The 18,742-nt window shown below is 47.8% G+C and overlaps 6 protein-coding genes across 6 annotated transcripts; 1 reads left to right on the forward strand and 5 right to left on the reverse strand.

The window, feature by feature from the left end:
• Positions 1 to 349: 349 nt before the first annotated feature.
• BKA55DRAFT_31848 (asparagine synthase-domain-containing protein) lies at positions 350 to 2,641 on the reverse strand. Its single transcript, XM_046185671.1, has 4 exons — positions 1,862 to 2,641; positions 1,400 to 1,810; positions 815 to 1,351; positions 350 to 765 (listed from the first exon to the last, which is right to left on the reverse strand). Exons 1-4 carry the CDS (start codon positions 2,456 to 2,458, stop codon positions 694 to 696), a joined length of 1,617 nt encoding a protein of 538 aa, XP_046056808.1. The 5' UTR covers positions 2,459 to 2,641; the 3' UTR covers positions 350 to 693.
• A 661-nt stretch (positions 2,642 to 3,302) lies between these two features.
• On the reverse strand, positions 3,303 to 5,636 carry BKA55DRAFT_499035 (uncharacterized protein; the record flags this gene model as incomplete). Its single annotated transcript, XM_046186613.1, has 2 exons — positions 3,303 to 4,832; positions 4,896 to 5,636. 2 exons carry the CDS (start codon positions 5,634 to 5,636, stop codon positions 3,303 to 3,305), a joined length of 2,271 nt encoding a protein of 756 aa, XP_046056809.1.
• A 4,002-nt stretch (positions 5,637 to 9,638) lies between these two features.
• On the reverse strand, positions 9,639 to 10,421 carry BKA55DRAFT_497980 (uncharacterized protein; the record flags this gene model as incomplete). The annotated part of the gene is made up of 2 exons (XM_046186508.1): positions 9,639 to 9,905; positions 9,948 to 10,421. 2 exons carry the CDS (start codon positions 10,419 to 10,421, stop codon positions 9,639 to 9,641), a joined length of 741 nt encoding a protein of 246 aa, XP_046056810.1.
• Positions 10,422 to 10,736: 315 nt separating this feature from the next.
• On the forward strand, positions 10,737 to 12,168 carry BKA55DRAFT_31992 (uncharacterized protein). Its single transcript, XM_046185679.1, has one exon. It carries the CDS (start codon positions 10,940 to 10,942, stop codon positions 12,002 to 12,004), a length of 1,065 nt encoding a protein of 354 aa, XP_046056811.1. The 5' UTR covers positions 10,737 to 10,939; the 3' UTR covers positions 12,005 to 12,168.
• A 164-nt stretch (positions 12,169 to 12,332) lies between these two features.
• Positions 12,333 to 13,655, reverse strand: BKA55DRAFT_496784 (cryptococcal mannosyltransferase 1-domain-containing protein; the record flags this gene model as incomplete). The annotated part of the gene is made up of 3 exons (XM_046186398.1): positions 12,333 to 12,742; positions 12,796 to 13,024; positions 13,074 to 13,655. The coding sequence occupies 3 exons, from the start codon at positions 13,653 to 13,655 to the stop codon at positions 12,333 to 12,335; spliced, it is 1,221 nt and encodes a 406-aa protein (XP_046056812.1).
• An 857-nt stretch (positions 13,656 to 14,512) lies between these two features.
• BKA55DRAFT_497120 (Dolichyl-phosphate-mannose-protein mannosyltransferase-domain-containing protein) lies at positions 14,513 to 16,933 on the reverse strand (the record flags this gene model as incomplete). Its single annotated transcript, XM_046186436.1, has 3 exons — positions 14,513 to 14,931; positions 14,984 to 16,619; positions 16,676 to 16,933. The coding sequence occupies 3 exons, from the start codon at positions 16,931 to 16,933 to the stop codon at positions 14,513 to 14,515; spliced, it is 2,313 nt and encodes a 770-aa protein (XP_046056813.1).
• Between the last annotated feature and the right edge of the window lie 1,809 nt (positions 16,934 to 18,742).

Consider the following 18,742-nt stretch of genomic DNA (forward strand, 5'->3'; position numbering starts at 1 on the left):
CCCATTCCATCCACAGCGCAAGGGGTTTTTTCTCCTCGTATCGTATCGATCTTCCGCTTAGAGGCCTAAACGCGGGCCTGAAATGCGTTCATCTGCAGGGGCACGTCGCACCACAACCACTGTTTTCAGTTGGCCACCGTCTAACCGCCGCAGAAAACAGTGGAACGCCCTTCTAATTTTGGTGTATCCCACCGGCTCTCTCGGTATCGAATGATGGCACTCTTTTCTTGGCGAGACGTGATTGGGTCCTGCGCTTGTTTCATGCCGATTGATATCGAAGCTTTTGGCGGTTGAAGACACGGGTTTTGACTGCTTTGGGCTGCCTCCTTGCTTAGATGCTACCACATGCTACAGCCTCTGACCTTCGCTACGCCGCAGGGGTTCGGGCGTTATCGTTATCTTGCATCATTGTTCAAGGATCACCGTGTTCATGCCATAACTTATCTATCTATCTACCACCCTCTGCTTTAACTCAATTCCGATTACCTCAGCTCAGACTTGCCTTTACGACTTCAATGACATGATCCATGCATAAAACACGCCGAGAAGAGGGTTAGCAGTCGATGAACTGCAAACACACGACTTCCAGTCAATGTTTGGCCCATGGTTGCATATGTCTCAGAAGTATCTGAAGAATCATCACTGCCGAGTTGTTCCCGTCATGTATACAGTATAAGCCACTTGACTCGAATATCATGTTGAAAGCACTGTCGTCCCTTTAACCTTTCCACTCTCCATCTTGGCCGTTCTCGCACCGAATTGTATCTGTTGCAGCTTATCAGTAGGAAGTCGTCGGAGCCAGATGGGCACTTACAGCTCGCTTCTTCTCTTTTGAAACAGAGCTCATGCCAAGTGATTGAGCCACTAGCCGCAACACTCTTTTCTCGGCGTCGAGATTTCCTTCACCACCAGGCGTTTCAAAATCACACTTCTCCCACACAGGAGACTCGATTGCCCACTTGACAAAACGCTCATCAAGATAGGGGAATCTCACTTCTCGACCCCAGTGTGCCATAACCCGGTCATCTCGACCGAGATTTCTCTTCCCAAGCCGACTGACGTCGAGCTTCAGCTCCTGTACAACTCCTGCGTAGCCACGATGCGTGTAAGCCACGCCGTGTCGACCGTATCCACCAAACAGCTCATCGGCACCCAGACCGGACAGCAACACTCGCGCTGTCGTGCTATAAGGCTGCGGATTTGAGTCGATGGTTGTTTCGCCAAGTCCTTGTCCTCTTGCAGCAAAGTATAAAGCACACGCAATGGACAAATCCATCTCTGTGTTGTGAGGATAGATGAGACGAATGACTTCAGCTCTATGCTCTAGGTTCTCAGCATAAGGCACGTTCACCTGCCTACTGTCAGTCATCTAGCCCGGGGTGAATCCAGGTTTACATACCGCCACAAACCGCCATGTCCTGCCGGGACAGACACCGCTGAGCTCTGCAAAGGCATTTCTCCCTGTCATTCGATCCGGGCACTTCTCATAAAGCTCCTCCCGGGACAGGTTCTTAAACTGTCCTGCTATTCTGGGATTCTCAAACGCAACATTGATCAAGTCAATACACTGATCCGCAGGAATCATGTCATGAGACAACCTCGCAAGCACAGTACAGTCAAGGCCACCTGAGAATAGCACTGCAACTCTCGCATCCGTAGGAGTAGCCTTTGGGGGTAGTGGCACATCTAGAACTCGTAGTCGAAGAGACTCGACTAAGCGAGAATGCAGCTCTTGCACAGATCTTGAATCTTGTCCGAGAGCAGAATTCTGCTGCGGGAGATCTTCGTTAAAACTACCGATACTCGATATCTGAGGACGTAAGTAGCAGGCTTTTCGGGGTCATACTCACGCTGAACTTACCAAAGAAGTATCCGCGGTCCAATCGTGCCGGTCTGGCACAATTCCATCAGACGAAGCGCCCTTGGAGAGATCCAGAGTATAGCATCCATCAGCCTCGACCTCGGTCCATCCATCGACCGGTGTCTCAGCGATACTTGACAGAACAAACGGAGACCCATCTCTGACCAGCAACGACCGGCGGCCTAGTCGATCGCGTCCGTAGTAAAGCCGCTTGGCAGGTTTATCCAGGTAGATAAACGCGAAAGGCCCTTCAATGGTCTGCAGGATGTCCATGACATCTCCTGCGCCACGACTCGCTTCAGCCAGCAAAGCAAGAATAGCTTCACCATCGTTGCCTTGTACAGACTCTCCTCGAATACCCCAGGCCTCGCCATTCCAGCATAGGACAGATTCAGTCACATGATCCACAAGCGGCTGCTTTGCTATGTGATCACCTCGCAGTGATAACACGGTTGATGTAAAGGTCAGGAAGAGATCATCAAGCTGCGTCTTGACAGTTCCTGTATGATCAGGTCCTCTATTTACCAAACATCGCTCTAACACGGATGACAGTGTTTGTTCGGGGCTTGAGGATATGATAGCATGGATTCCGCACATTTTTGCGCGTTGCTGAAAGGGCGAAGACGCGGTTGGAAGAGTTGCAAGCTTGTTGGTGTAGTTGAAATTGATTCATTACTGGAAGCGAAATATTGCAGATCCACTCCGGAGCAAGTTTACCCTACACTCTAATGTGCACGGAAGGTAGTGAGTGGAGCTGGTACTTAATTCTTGATTTGCAATTGCTGTAAGAAATATTTTTAACCATTATAAATTCTTGCCTTTTCCCTTTGAGCTTGCACAGATAGATATTGTGTGAGTCGGATAGGGTTTACCGTCTGCTGTGAAAAGCATAAAAGCCCAACATAACCACAGGACTAATCTAACGCTGTATCATGGGGTATCGCTGTTGAGTAATTACACAGATGCTCCGTCATGCAGCGATATGTTGTGGTCACTTAAGGGAAAAATTGTGTGTATTTCTATCCCCAAAAAAAAAAAAAAAACAGGGAAGAGAGGCGATCTCTATACCAGCTAAAACCAATTCTTTGCCGAATCGAAATGCACTGCGAAGCGGTGATGTGAGATGGTGTTTCACTCCAATACCCAATCTGACTGCTAAGAATATCCTCCGAGGCAAAAACAAAAACCATTGTCCTGAGCCCTGATGGCTCATTCCTCCATCCGAATCTCAACCTGAGGTAAGTCACAAGCTCAAGGAGTTAACAAACGTCTGAAATACATGAAGAAGCCCTAACCCGCACTGGGTGGCCTATGAAAGTGTCGTGTCTCATCAAACCAAAAAAAAAACTGTTTGGCAATTTTGTTGGGGAAGATTATACAATTTTGAGTAAGTGCCCCTTTACCCAATATTCGGGAAGTTCCACGGCAGAAGGTCGAATCCCTATTCTCCGAGGTTCTGCGGGAAATCAACGTTTGACCAGTCCATCATTTGAAAGATGTCCTGAGAGTTCTGGGAGAAGCCCAGGTTGGCGCTGGGGATTTCACCAAACAGCGACTGGTAATCATTGGCCTTGGTCATACCATTGCCATTGTCATTAGGGAAGAGCGGGAAATCCATTCCGTCTCCTGCAAAGGAGTCGTCGAATCCTTCATCAACATCCCGTAATGAATTTGGAGTATAAAGCATGGCGGTTTCCTGGCCAGTTGGCGAAAAGTGAGGAGCAGCAGTCTGGATGGGAATCTGCTGCTGAGGTTGCTGATACATAGGCAATTGCTGTTGCATCATCTTGGGGTTGGGGTTATACATGATAGCCTGCTCAGGTGTGGGAAGCTGAGCTGGAAGCTGCATATGGGCAGCATAGAGGTCCTCATTATCGAGTATGAAGGCCGAGCCGTTCTGGTAAGGCGCATACTGCTCGTAGGAACTAGCTGAAGCAGGCGAAGTGGAATCCATACTCAGATCCAGGTGAAGGGTCTCGGTGGGAATGTTGTTGATTGACATCCAGTCAGAGTCATTAGGGTAAAGAGGGAAGTCACCACCAACGAACTGGGTTACGTCGTTCTGAGGAGGAGTGGGCACACCGTTGTATTCAGTAGAAGAAGGTGTTGACATGTTACCCAGAGGCGGAGTTTGTTGCTGAACGCTGCCAGCAACTGATGGTAGCTTCTTTCCGTTGGTCTTGGTTCGAACATACGTCCAGCCATGAGCTTTCTCCATGTGCTGCTTGCAGTTGGATTCACGTTTCGACTTATAAGGGCAAGGCTTGAACATGCACTCATACATGGCAGGGGCAGCAGAGTGCTTGTCGTTGTGGTGACGGTCCATTTCCTTCTCAGTGGGCCATCCGTAGGTGTGGTACTTGCAAGTCGGGACAGGGCACTTCCAAGGGCGAGAGTGAGTCTTTTCGTGCTTGGTAAGATCGCAAGGACGCTTGAACTCCTTGTTGCAGCCGGGCTCGCGGCACTTCTTGGGAGCTAGCTCCTCGGGTGAAGCATTCTTCTTGCGGCGAGCCATGGATCGCTGGATCTCCTCCTCGTCCTCGAGCTGCTGGCTCAGGGAGCGTTTTACTTGCATTGGCGAGTCGCTGTCAACCTCGACAGGCTTACCAGTGTCCAGAGAGATGTATGTGCCGTCCTTGCGGACACGGACGAGCTCAACGGGACGGCCTTCGTGCAGACCACCGATGAGTTTGATCTCATCAGAACTTCGGCGAGAGTTAGTTGGGTAGTCCAAGGGAACGAAGCTGGGTACATACGCGTCGATATCCATATCGTCACCGCTGTTCTTTGCGGCAAGTTGTTTTCCGTATTGTAGAATCTGATCCTTAAGGTCGAGGAAGTATCCGTTAGTGTAAGGCCGGTCAGCAGGTCGGATTTGTTCGCGGTCGCTGAGATATTCGACGGTCGCTTGAATGCATTGCACGGACGTAAGGCAGAAATCCAGGTACAAAGTTGCTGACTTGGTCTTCTCCTTCAAACACAAATTCCGATAAGTATTTTCCCAAACGCCAAAACCAGTCAGAAGCTGACTTACCGGTGCCATAAAGATCAATGTTTTCTCAAGATCTCGCAAGCAAATAATTTCCTTTGATCGAATTCGTCGTGGGATGTCAAGAACAATGGGCTCAAACTCCTTGAGAGTCGGCTTTGCCAACAAAGGGCGCAAAGTGTGCTCGTGAATGCGGTTAATAGCCTTGGGCCCCAGAGAGGGAAGCTTTTCCGACGCTGCGGCAACGGATCTTGTAATGGCGGATCGTGTTTGCACCTTTGTCTCCTTCTTTGCCGAAGTGACTGCACCCCGCTTCTCGTTTGTGGAAGCCACCGATGTACCCAAACCGCTATCAGACTCATGGTGCCGTGAGTGGCGAACAGAACGAGGGCGCAGAACGCGCCTCTCCTCTTCTTTTGTCATCTTGGGGTCGACGATAGGTCCCTCGAGAAAGCCACGAGGGATGGGGAGACTGGTGTCTCGAAGGGTCTTGATCTTAGACTTTGGCGACAGAGAGAGCTGATCCAGGGACAGAGCCTCGTCAATATCGTTCAGAGCCAAGGCCACACGTCGACGGTTGGCATCGACGACATCATCCAAGTGAGACTGGGCACGAGGCAGCGTGGGAGGGACAAATGCGATGTCCAGAGTCGAAGATGATGAAGTAGGAGAGTGGAATGTCGCACCCTTACGGAGGGTAGAGCTGTTCTTAAGGGACAAGGCATTGTCGGTGTCGCTGTCCGGGCGAGTCACCGGAGTCCTTCGACGAGGGTGGGAGAAGGACATGGCTTAGACGCAAGGTGGGTATGAGATAAAGAGACAGTCGACTGATGGCCACAGGAGTCCTGAAGCTAAGAGGGGGAGTCCCGTTAGTTCAAGAGTGCGACCTTTGATGCAAGCAAGTGCTTGGTAGTGAAGGACGGGGAAGTGAGTCACAGTCGAGATTCTTAAATCCCACACCCAGGACACAAAGGCCTAGCTAGACGTTGATAAAGGCCAGATTGGGACACGGGGTGATTGACCAATACAAGGAGTTGAAAGTGACACCGGGGAAATTCGAAAACAAGATAAAGTCGAAGTGAAGAGACGAGACTGAGATGTCAAGACGATATAAAATATGAACCGTACCAGGTCAGAGACGGAAGATGTATGCAGATGATCAGCCTTGATGTCGAGGAACCAATGCGGTGGAGGTGGCGCAAGACGATAGAACGACAGGGAAGGCGAGCGATGGACTGAATAATATATTGCTCAGGCGGTAAGACGACTCGGCGAGACTCGAAGCAATGCGTTAAGCGAGACGAGACGTCGAGTGACAAACGTGTGAGAGATCGATGAATGAAACAAACGCAGCGTTGAATGTTGGCGATGCGAAAGGCGGGTGGAACTGGAGGAAGGAAGAGGACGGGCGGAAAAGGGTATATGAGTGTTGACCGAAAGGGTGTACAATTTCGGGACCCGCAGGGTGTGTAAATCTAAACGGAAAGAGACCGGGGTGGTTGAGATGCTGAAGCTGGCGGCGGCCTCAGGATAACGAAGAAATTGGCGAGGTGAGAGAGAGGTTAGAGAGAGGAAGAGGGCGAAATGGGAAGCGTCTACGGACGAGCGAGGTTATGCTTAGAAACCGACTGGAAATGGGCTCCGCAATCTCTCAGCCCATGGCCACTGTTGCCTAAAATCCTGGACGCTAAATCCTTTTCGAGCATGGTACGGGCTGAGGCGCAGGATCCCCCCTGCGCAAGGTTGAGTGTGATAGCATCCTCCCCGCGGTAGTACTCCAATCACTAACAGAATTAAAAGTCTAACTCTCTGACTCTCCAATTACTGAGCATCTGACACCAAGACTCGCACCAATTCCCTCGCAGAGCCTCAACGGACTCAGACTCGGAGTTATGACTTGGAGTACCTCGACTATGACAAGCGACCTTTCTGTATCCCCACAAACTCCGCCAGATCCGACCGCTCCTCTCCCGCACCCTTAGAACCTTTGTGGTTCACTGCGCATCATCCAGTTCTGTCTGTCTGTCTCAGAGGCGCATGAGGCAGAAGAATTTCCAAGCTTGTTATTGATCTGAAGGAAAAGCCAAGGAGCAGTTGACGATGATTTTGGGGGCCGAAAATAACACCATTGCGTATTGACTGTCGTGGCCCTCTGTTTCTCCGCGAAATGACGGTGTTTGTTTTCATTTCGGTTTCAAATAAGCTCGTGTTTTAGATGAAACCAATTCTAATCTTGGGAGGTCACGATCACAAACCAAACGCAAGGGGAAAAGAGAAATTGGTGTTGTCTACTAATTGTGCTAATAATTTACTTACAGATGACGTCGGATCGTGGTGGTTTGGCAACCATTTTCACTGTTGTGAACCTATGGAAAACGCCTTGCGGAGAGTCTGCAGGGATCGACACCGCGCGCATCTTTTTGGTGGTCCGTGACCGTTGACTGTCAGCAATAGAGTGACTTCGGTTTAGTAGTCCGGGAAGAACTCGGAATTCTTCTGGTATGAATACCAAGATCAGTATTTCAACCTTCTCGGAATAATGATCCTGATATTCGCCTAAACTTATGAGAGAACTGTTCTTGCAAAAACGTGTTTTCTATTATGCTGACAGACTGCATGCCCTCGTTTGGTATACAGTCAATGCCTGCCTCTTTTCCGAATGATCCTCGTGTGGCCATTCTGACATCTTACAGATACTCATCCGGGAGCTCATTGGCGTTGACTACGCTACTGTGGCATAAACTAGTCGCTATTCTATTCGTCGGTGGTCTCTGATTGACGAGACGCATTGGTGTTGCAGTCGATGCATTGCATTTCCACCCTCCACCTCAGCCCTCTTTGACGGCTGTGCCTTGCAATCGATGGCGATGCGCAGCCTCTCTGCATATTTTATGTGCATTGATTTGGCAGGGACTTTGGGAACCTCGAACTGTTTTGATTGATCGTAACAGGAATGTTTTGTAACTCGTTAGGAGGGAGACTCACCGAAATATGCATTTCGTCGCCGGACCCTTTGAGCAGATAAATCCCAGTGCTTGAAACAGGTATGATCGACCGACAACCTTCATTGAAGAGAAGAGGACACGACGACTCACACGCGTTATCAAACATCACCAATACCTCACCTTGGCTGCATCTAGATCGAACACAAGACACACCAACCTCAAGAATTCTCCTTCAACTGGTTCCTGTTCCTGTTCCTGTTCCTGTCTCCATGGACTCTCCACCGCCAACGCCTCCTTTCCCGTAGCATCGGCCCACAGCCAGTGGACCGATACTGCATTTACTCCACGCATAGGGCTGCTTCTCTCCGCAGGGGTTGGTCGAAACAGAGGTCATGTCACCGTTGACTCAATGGCCGGCGATTTCCCGTTTTGGTTACGAGCGTGGACCCCCATCTTTTTCCAAGCCGTTGCATTGCATTTCATCGCACTGCTAACCTTTCAGAGCTTCTGCCCTGAAGCATGCGTCCCAGATTGAGGCCGCTTGTCCTAGATTTACCAGCCGGAATCCGTAGCCACCACCAGAAGAAGTCTCATCCATTGATCAAGACAAGTCGAGTCATCGTTGACGCCCGCTCGTTGAATCTGCGTCAGTAATCACGCGTTTGTAGATTCTCACGTCTTGGCATATCTTTTCGGGGATAGCACGAAAACACAAGGGTTCTTTTGCAACTGTATGAAGCCATCGTACCAGTTGGTATCATTTGCCAAGTTTAGGTATCCTGTCACCGTATTCCTTCTCACAACCAACCAAGATACACGTACGCAATATGCATACGCCCTTTCGATAAAAAACAACCACCGACTACGTAAATATCCACGCAAGCTCGGTGTTTCATTTCAGCCCTAGTTGCAACTCGTTCATTTATTTCAAGAACTTTTTGTCTTGTACGATGTTATCAAGTCCTACACTGTCAGCCATTTTTAAACGTCCCTACCATGAGCCAATCAGAGTCTATTTTATCAAGCAGCCTATTAAAGACCCTCTTGTGTCCAGGGACAAATCTGGATGCCTCGAGTGGTGAACCGCATTCTCAAGGCATCCGTATTTCTGGTTCGCAGGGGATACGTATGCATTTTTGTCGTTTCCTGGAATCGGCCAGTAATACAAGTCGCTTTTGACACGAGCATGTTATTAAGTCACCCCTATATGATTGTTGACGGTGCTACTAGTCTAGGGGTCTTATGGCGCAAGCAAACTAGAATAACTTCTTGACAAGCTTAACGAGGGAGCTCGTGATCAAGGCACCCGCGAATTGGGACTTTTGATTTGACAATGACATAGGTAGATTCAATGATCCATGTTTTGATTACAAGATCCTAGCGGTGATCAGTATCTATCTAGATCTTCCTTAGTTATGGGTCCTTGCACAAGTCCCCTTAACTCGTTGCCTGTCTACCTGTAGGCCCAGACTCCAAGACCCATTTAGACATGTCCCTATTTTAGATATGATGAGTCCCGTATAGCTGAATGCCGTAGAAGCGTGCGATGAAACGGTTGAAGTTCTGCAAGAAAGATATGAGAAGTCCCCTGAAGTCTCAAAACCTTCGGTGTAAAATCTTGGTGGAACATATGAGCGGGACAGCGTTCCGTTCCAACTTGTCATGAATCATTTGTCACAGTACAATCACATAAGTAGTTTAAAGACGTATTAATGAAAGAAAAAACTAAAAAGACATTGAATTTTTATAACTCCGATGATTCACTTGAACCTCTTATCTATTCCACATGCCAATGCCAACGCCAAGTCAAACCAGATGACGATCACAAGGTAATCTCACAGTCCTATACCCAATGCGCATACTCATCATGTGCTGGGATATCCACATGAGGAGCGTTTCTATCATCCTCTGTAAGAGGAGAAACGGTATCAGATCGATCAATAAGATCCCTCGCACTGCTAGATTTGCTGGGATCTGCTACCTCGAACAGTCTCTGATGCGGCGCTGGTGCGGACTTGTCCATGACGACTTTGTACCCGATTTTTCGACCGCGAACGGCACGTTCGCGTTTGGGAAAGCCTGCGTAAGGATCATCGCGTTGTCTTCGTGGCTGCAGATTAGTTAGCTTGATTCCCTGAGATGTTTGACCAACCTGCGATGCACCTTGGCCTGGTGAAGGGGAGAAGTTCCGGGCGCGTACACCTGGGGGGCTGGTGAAGCATCTATGGGATGCAGGCTGTGGTGCCATATTCATTCGAAGCTGCTCTTTATATGCCCCGTATTGGTGGGCTCTATCAGGAGCTCTCACCTCCTGATGAACTCCAGTAGACTGTGGTGCCTGCACCTGTCTCGTACCATGGGAGGATCCAGGACCATGAGTCTGCTGAGCAGTGAATCCTTCATAGTCCCTCCTTGTTCTCTTCTTTCTCGACTCCTCACAGTTAGAACACATACCTGGCCGAACGTAACGATCCTCGGTACTCCTATGCGCGCCCTTGTAGGGGAATACCCCAGGGAAGGACAAACAGGGGCAAAAAGCCTCCCAACGATCTTGCCAGCAAGATTCAGTTCTGATGAACTTGTGATGCTGGCACTGCTGGTAGTTGTGGTAAATGTCGCGGCACATTGTGCTGGTACGTTAGGATGGAAAGTGCTTTGTTTTGTAATGTAGGCGCAGAAATGGAACCTTGGGTGGTTGATACGTTGGCTTGATGATATTCCGCGTCTCAAAGGGGGAGTTTGTTAAGATTGTGCTGCAAGTTTTGTAGAAAAATAAAGGGATCGCCACGATTACTATATATACTTGATCGTCGTTGTTTGAAACTTGAGGCTGTTTCTCTGTCCTAATGGTGAACAACTGCCAAATACGTGAGCAAACTGAACAAAGACTTTGGTCATATTCTTGTTCAACGTCGTTACAAATGTTCAGACAACCAGGTAGTTGTGACAGAGAATAAGGATATGTACGTATTCTGTGTTCATGTGAAGGTATCGATGAACAAGTCTGCAGTCTAGGTACGTCTAAACTCCTGCATCTATTCTATTGAACAACCAAGCCACTCTCTCTTTTCAGGCAAAAGACGATACGATAAAAAGCTCCTCAGCGTTCAATCGCTTTCGCCAAGATAAGGATATTTCTATTCTATGCCCTGGCCAAAACGCTCCAACAAAATGCCCTCCCATGAACAGACTCATTATCCCTCTGTCGCCGGTCGACAACAAGATCAATGCCCCCAAGCACGAGTACGGTGGGAAAAGGTCATGCCATATCTCATTTGGTCACGTTGGTGTATAACGAGACTTATTCGTTGGTTGACTGGAGCATCACCACCTGAACCCCCTATTCCCGAGACCAGATCGACCTGGGACACAGGGCTTTGTTCAATGGAAATTCCTATCAGTGAGGTTCCAATTGCGCGGGTACCCCTTCGTACAACCCGTTACTATGAGACTAGATCGCGTGACCAGGAGTCTCATAGCCAATCTCTTGCTTCTCCCACTCCAAGGAGTTCTGACTTCTCCAGTTTGGGGTATATTGAGAATGGGTATTTCATCCCGCCTATAAGACACTCTGATGAGAACGCTCCTATCCCTTCTAGTAGTCATATGTTAAGCACCACAGAGATGACTGTCCACCCAAGCCCAGAGGAAGCTGCTACCCTTCCTGCCGAGACGGTTCGCTGGCCCTTACTATCCTCTTCTTCTGAGTCCGATGAGGAATTAGACGACGAATCAGATATGAAGATGCAAGCTGCGCAATCCATAGTTAAGCTGCGCAGACGCTTTCAGTCATCTTCTTCTGAGTCCTATGAGGATTCAGATGAAGAATTATATGGGAGAATAAGAGCTACGGCCTCCATGGCTATGGTGTGCAGAAACCCTCGCAGAGCTCTTCGTATTACGACTGGCGGTTTTTGTGAAGCTTTACAGTCTCACACATCCCTTGCCAGTCCCTCTCCTATAGAGGGCTTCTCGTCAGACCCTGGGACTTCTTTAAACGCTTCATCTCTTGCATTTGGTGTTGCATCTACAGCCGAGGCCACCGAAGACGGGTATGAGGAAGAGGAAAACGAGGAAAACGAAGAGGACGAGGAAAAGCCTGCCGCTGTGCGATCGATACTAGTTTCTCCAGTTGGTCGACCAACTTTGATCCACCTACCTGCTCGACCGCAAGTAAGCTCAGGAAACCGAGTTCTAGGTTCTCCCTAATCCGATTGATAACGTGATTGAAAGAGGTCGTTGGTCGAATTGATCTCAGTGAAAGAGAAACGAGAAGGAAACGAATTAAGAACGGAGAGGGTTGGTCCCAGCCTCCAGGTGCAGGTGTCACGAGAAAAGTCGTTGGCTATTTGATCTGGCTTTTAGAAACGGAAAATAGTATGTTTGGACCATCTTGCATAATATCATCGGGCGTTTCTTTAAGATCGGATTGTGTTTCTGCATATCCTAGGACTCTTCACGTTTAGAATAGACAATCTTTCAAATTGACACTATGGGTATCTTACCACCATTCTTTTTCCTTCTCGCCACCAAACGTCTAAACATGTGCCCAACCTCTTTCAACAAGAACCTGCATCTCGTTAATCAGGCAAAACTCGCCAGGTTCTCTTCCCCCTAACTTCTCCCACTCCGCCACACGTCTCCTAACCACCCATGCGTCGAACGGTGATGATACCCATCGCATAATGCGGTTGATCCAGAGACCGGAGAAGATCTGCCATGTCGACACCCATGCGCCTTGTTCGGGATGCACGGCCTGGTATGCGCGTAGGTTATAGCCTACGCGGACGTGGGGATTGAGGTATACACCTCTCGTTTTTGAGAGGGGATTGTCAGCGTGGATAAGGCAGCATTCGCAGCCTTCGAGGTGGTGTTCAGCTAAAGAGTCTGGAATACCTCGGAAGCGCAGCTTTGACGACGAAGTGAAAGGTTCTACGGGCATGGCAACTAGTGAGGCAGTCAGTGAGGAAGCACTCGTCTTCAAGGGCAAGGAAACAAACCAATTCCATTCCAGCAGCTCGCCACAGGCACAGCATCCAAGTGATTAACAAGCGCATTCCTCGAAACACTGCCCTTGAAATACGGCCAGGTTGGCATCGCATGCGCCTGTCCATTTGTATCCCTCAGCGCAAATGTATCATAATACTGCGGCGGTTTCGAGAAATCAAGCGAGCAAGCTGCAGCGTAGTCGCCGCCATTCGTGCTAAGGAGCTTGAGCACATCGTCTGTCTGTAAACTTTGTGAGATGCTGACCACCCTGGAAGAGCAGTTGACGTACCGTGAAGACGACATCATTGAGAAAGAGAACCTTATCAAAATGCTCTCCTTTCTTGGATAGGTCTATCAAGTCCTGCAACGTCCTGTTCCTCAGCTTTGCGAGAAACGGTATCCTTCTCAACTCGCGCTTCCCCCTAGGTGTATCGATCCAACCTTCTCCCTTATTCGGATTCTCAATCTCATCTTTATGCGTAACATCCGACATCTCCACACGATGGGGCACTCCCAGTCTCTCGAGCTCCTGATCTATTTTGTGCAGCTCCTGTTTGGTCTTGTCCCAGCTCCCGCTCTCATACACACTAACAAAGACATTCTCTCGCCCGAAAAGTTTTGCAAGTTCTATCACCGCAGGACCCCAGTGGTCTCTTATCACGCGCTCGTTGTTGAAGTGCATGCTTGCGATATAGATGCGCCCCGGAGGCTGCGAGAGCTTCGGGGCTGGAGTGCGATCGGCATCGAGGAGGTTTCTATGGATTCGAAGGACATCGAGAATGTTTATTATGACGACGAGGATGAAGACTATCTTGGGGAAGCGTGAGCGTAGGAGGCGGCGCAGGTAGAGGCGGTTCGTATGCGAGACCATGATTCCTTATGCGTGGTTATGAGGACAGCAAAGTATCATCATAGAGAGTGGAACTAGTAAGATTGGTGTAACCTCTGCGCAATTTAGCGGACAAGAGCATGGAATATCATCCGAGAAGAAAAATCATCGTTGGTTGCGATGTTGACTGCACAATTGACATTGGATCCATCCCTTGCTTGGCTCATGTCGACTACCTACCTTACCTTTGTAATTCGTACAGTATGTATTTGGGTTCAGCCTCTTGCCCTGCCGGCACAGCCCATTATCATCATAACAGGGATCCATGATATCATGTAATTTCAAAATAGAAAGAAAGATGCATATGAGGGACGCATCTGAATTTATTCCTTTTGTCCTGGATCTACGTCGAAAGAGCGGGATATCTGAAATCTAACCCTTTCTATAAAGACATCGAAACACTTTGATCAGACATCCAACAACCCGGTCATCATGACTGCCCGTCGATTTGGAGGCTAGGTCTCAGCACATTATAGGGGCCCCTGCCAAGGCCCACTGAGCTCCACTGTAGTTCTTAGACATTCAACGAATGGATGAGCATTGCGTCCAAATGTTCAATCAAATATCAGATTAGCTTCTCTATGCTTTCAATAGCTTACACATCTTCCTTCACGTATTTTATCATATACAGATAACGGGAGATTGGTTTTGTCTGGCACTTATGGTCCAACCTCCGTCGACCTGGTATATCCCGTAGCTAATCTTGTCATGATCAGCGTCATGACGGCTTCATTAACTCGACCCGAGTCTCATGGAAAAATGCCAGTGATACGTCCACTTAAATTTTGACGGCTCAAGAATCTTCAAATTCAAGATTGGTCAAATCATCCCATCACCATCTATTTGGCAAAGTGAAGGTCATATCCGAGCCACTTCCTTCGGAGAATGGCATCAACGGACAGACCAGGGTAACCATAGGTGAGAGGCAGGAAGAAGTACCAGCCAGCAATGATCAGGGACAGAATAGCACCACAGGCAATCCAAGCACCGAGCATGCTCTGGCCGGCGAAGCGCTCACGGGCGGTGACGTGGTGCCTGGGGCTAACGGGTCCCTTCTTATCCTTGATAGTGACCTCCTCAGGAGCCTCAGAGTTGAAGATGAACTCAAGAAGAGCACCAGCAACAAGACAAGAAGCGAGGTGAGCTGGAAGGTAATGATGCAAGAAAAGTTGTCGTCCCATGAGGAAGAATGGGAAGTAATGAGTAGCCCAAGCAAGGAAGAAGAAACCGGTAGAGTTATACAGGCGCGAGCGAGTTCCTAAAAATTCGTTAGTAAATCAATTCTCAAGATGTATTTCGACAAGACTTACGGCGGTCGAGAGCATCAACACCACGGCGCAGAGACACCTGATCAGCGAGAAGAATACCGGCATAAACAGCGAGAAGACTGCTAGCGAGCCACCAGCCAATAGGGTTGCCCAAAAAGTAAATCTGTTGGCGCGTCTCGCTCTGAGTCCAGAAGCTCACACCACGGAGCAGGAAAGGCCACTGGTAAGGGTGGCTAGCGTAAGGGTGGCTGCTGGTAAGCTTGCTGTTATGGTAGAACATGGCGCGCTGGAGCTCGAACCACTTCTGGAGGAAGGGCAGAGACTTGACCTTGCGCTCAGGCTTCTGGCGACGAGGGTGATCAGCAGGCAGAGAGGGGATGTCCTCAGCGATCCAGACGTTGGAGCTGGGCGCAATCTGCTTGTTACCGTTGATCTCCTGCTGCTTGTAACCCCACTCAGGAAGAGGCTTAGTATGAGTCCACATGGCAACCTTGCTTGGGTTGTGAATGAGCTTAAAGTGGCCAGCGACAGTCTTGAAGTTCTGGTTCTTCTTGCCGTGCTCAATTCGGACCTCGAAAAGCGTGTCCTTCTCACGCTTGCCGAAAGCCTCCTCGGGAGTAACAGCAGTGAATTCCTGGTTGGTGGGGTAGTAAGGAGAAGCGACATCGTGGGAGAGTAAAATCTTGTCGGTACCAACGTGGCGAAGGCGAACCAGTTCGTGGTTCTTGACAATGCGGCCAATCTGCTTATCGTTATTGGCAGGCAGGATCTCCCAGTAGTTGTTGGTGTCGTTGTAAGGGTAACCAGTGATCTGCTGGCCTTGGGACGAAACACGGCCATCATCGTATCGGAGAGGGTAACGGTCCTCATGACTGTGGAGATATGTCTTGGTCTCCTTGTGTCGAATCGTGATCTGGTCATAGTACTGAATGTCGATCGAATTGGCCAGCATAACGTTGTCGCTCAGGGTCTCCTGGAATTCAGGAGTCATGAAATCGTCACCGGGACCGGATCTGTAGAGAACGGCGAAGTGAACCTGGAACCAGAAGAGGTAGAACAAGAAGGGCATGATGATCAAACCAAAAGCCCGAGCGGCAAAGTGCTTAGTAAATTCCTGCAAGCTGATGGCACCACCGGGTCGGTTAATGTTAAGGAGGTCCCAGAGATCAATAACAACAGCAGAGCCAATGGTAACGAAGGCAAATACACCGACGTACTTGACCGAGATATCGCAAGACAGAGCGAATCCGGTAAGGATGAGCCACTTCCACCACTTTCGGGAGAAAGGCTCATGTCGGAGCTTGTACCACTTGATGTAGAAGAGAAGACTGCAGGCCATGGCGAGGACCAAAGTAGCATCAAGGAGGATGAGTCGGGTCTGGCCAATGTGGGCATTGTCGAGGAGGACAAGACCAGCGGCGAGGATGCAAGCGGGGAGGCTGTAGCCAGACTCCCACATAATGAGATATGTGACCGAAACAGTCAAAGCACCTAGAGTAGCGGGGAGAGCTCGGTACGCGACATAAGGAACCTTATTCGCAATGTAGGAGTCGCCGATGTTCTCGAAGTGGAAGTTTCCATCATAACCAACGAGCCAGCCGACGAAGGCGAAGAGGAGCTTGCCGAAGGGAGGGTGGACATCGAAGAAGTAGGTTCGCTCGAGGTAGTATGAGGCGAACTATCAAGCAACAGTTAGCCATAGCTTCGACTACAAGTGAATTCAATTGTGCTTACCTTCCCAAAGTGCACCTCGTCAAAGACAACCTCGTTCGGATGGCTAATGCCCCAGAATCGAGTAACGAAGGACAAGATAGTGATGAGGAAAAGGCCAATCTTGTACTCGGTCTCGCTCTGGGCAGCGGCTCGCTGAGCGCCAGCCTTGGCAAGCTTGTCAAGCTCGATATTAGGATCGAAAGAGTCTTCTTCGGAGGGCTTCTTTAATGGTGCGCCCCTCTGTCGCAGACTGCCCTGCGGCGTGGAGCTTCGAGCCATGATTGAAGTTGGCCGTAAGCTATAGATGCGACAATCAGTTAACGGCCTTGTTGCATAGATGTAAGAAAAGAACAAGGTATGAAATATGCAAACAACCACGTCTCACAAACGATTCAGAGGAACCGTAGGTCTCAGGCTTACCTCAGGGGTTAGATAGTAGTGCCCTGGTTACACCAAGTGATTTATAGAAGAGGAGAAGAAATAGGTAAACAAAGGAACGATAGAAGAGCAAGTAGAGGTAGCTGCCAGAAGCAATTGCGCACCTCAATCGATAAGTTTCACAAAATAAAAAGAAAGGAAAGAAAAAGGGGCGGTTGATTAAAAAGAGAAACCTCCCTGTGGTAGAAGTTATGGGATCAAGTTGATGCTTCTGGCGTCGAGGACAACCTGGCCAGCTTGCCTTTTTTTACCCCCTGTCACTGGAGGAGTCTGGGCTAGATGGGATGGACGCAGGGGTAAGACCCCACTTGTGTTAGCTCTCAGCCACTTGACAGCTGAGGCTGCTAACAGTTGGATGTCTTCGAGGGAAGTGAATAAGGAGTTACGGGAACCAATTGGGTCCCGTCGTGTTTTAGCTTGAGTGGGAATGACTTCGACCAAGCTTTGCTGATGATGCCGGTTTTGGCGATGCTCAGCAACAGGGCTGGAAGCATGCGGTGAGCAATTTGTGATTACTGGTTGAACGCCAATCCCGATTTTCAATTGAACACGAATGCTTCGAACATCGTGGATCTTTTACAAGTGGAGTACTAACTTTCTTGTAGTTGGTCACGCTGAAACTTGGGTTGGTGGCAAAGTACAAAGAGACAAGTGAAGCTACACTTATAACAAACAGCTGACTATCCTCCTTCGGGTGTTGAATAGAGCATCAATAGAGAACCTTTTTGTTCAAACATCAACTACAAGTCTTGTTTGCCAAAGCATTTAAATCGAACTCTTGAACAAACACTCTGAGATATACAATCCGTCCAATATGCAGACGCCGTGGCTTCATGTCAATAACCAAACAACGAAGATGAAACATCATTATGTCATTCTCTGTCTCTACCCCTCAAATTACATACAGCAATACCCGTTGGCTCGAGCCGGGGGGGGGGGGCCAACTAAGCAAGCTTAGTTGGGCACAAAACCGTGAGACATGCACAAAAGGGTGAGACAGACGGATCACACCAAATTTTAGGTAAAAAAGTCACGTGATAGGGAAAATTCCTCTTATTATAGCTACTATATAAGATCTAGCTTAATTAGTAATTAATATAAAGAATTTAAATATTCTTTATAAAAAGATTATTTAGAAATATTTTCTTTAAGTTTATAGGATTTTTCTATAATTAATTATTTTAATTTATAATATTTTCCTTAAGAATTTTAATTTTTAAATTTTAAAGATTTACTAAGGAATATACTTTAAGTTTAAAGCTTATATATAGCTTAGAGAATTTATATATATTTTTATATAATATATTTATATCTTAAATATTTTAAATATAATTATTAAAAAATTCTAATTAATTTATTTAATAAGTAAAGGCTTTTTTAAATAAGTATTTTAAAATATTTAAAGCTTAATTTTATAGCTTATATTAGCTTTAAGTATATATTTTAAGCTTTATTTATATTTTATTAATATATTTATATTATATAAAAATTCCTTAAAATTTCTAACTAACTTATAAGTATATAAAAATATTATTTATTATTTTTAATTAATATTATATTTTAAAATATAAATAAAATTATCTTTAAGGTTATTACTTAAATTTTAAGTATAATTAAGGAAATAAATATAAAAAATATATTATTTAATTA

This window comes from Fusarium redolens (assembly GCF_020744475.1).
Source record: "Fusarium redolens strain MPI-CAGE-AT-0023 chromosome Unknown BKA55scaffold_1, whole genome shotgun sequence".
Classification (NCBI taxonomy): Eukaryota; Fungi; Ascomycota; class Sordariomycetes; order Hypocreales; family Nectriaceae; genus Fusarium; species Fusarium redolens.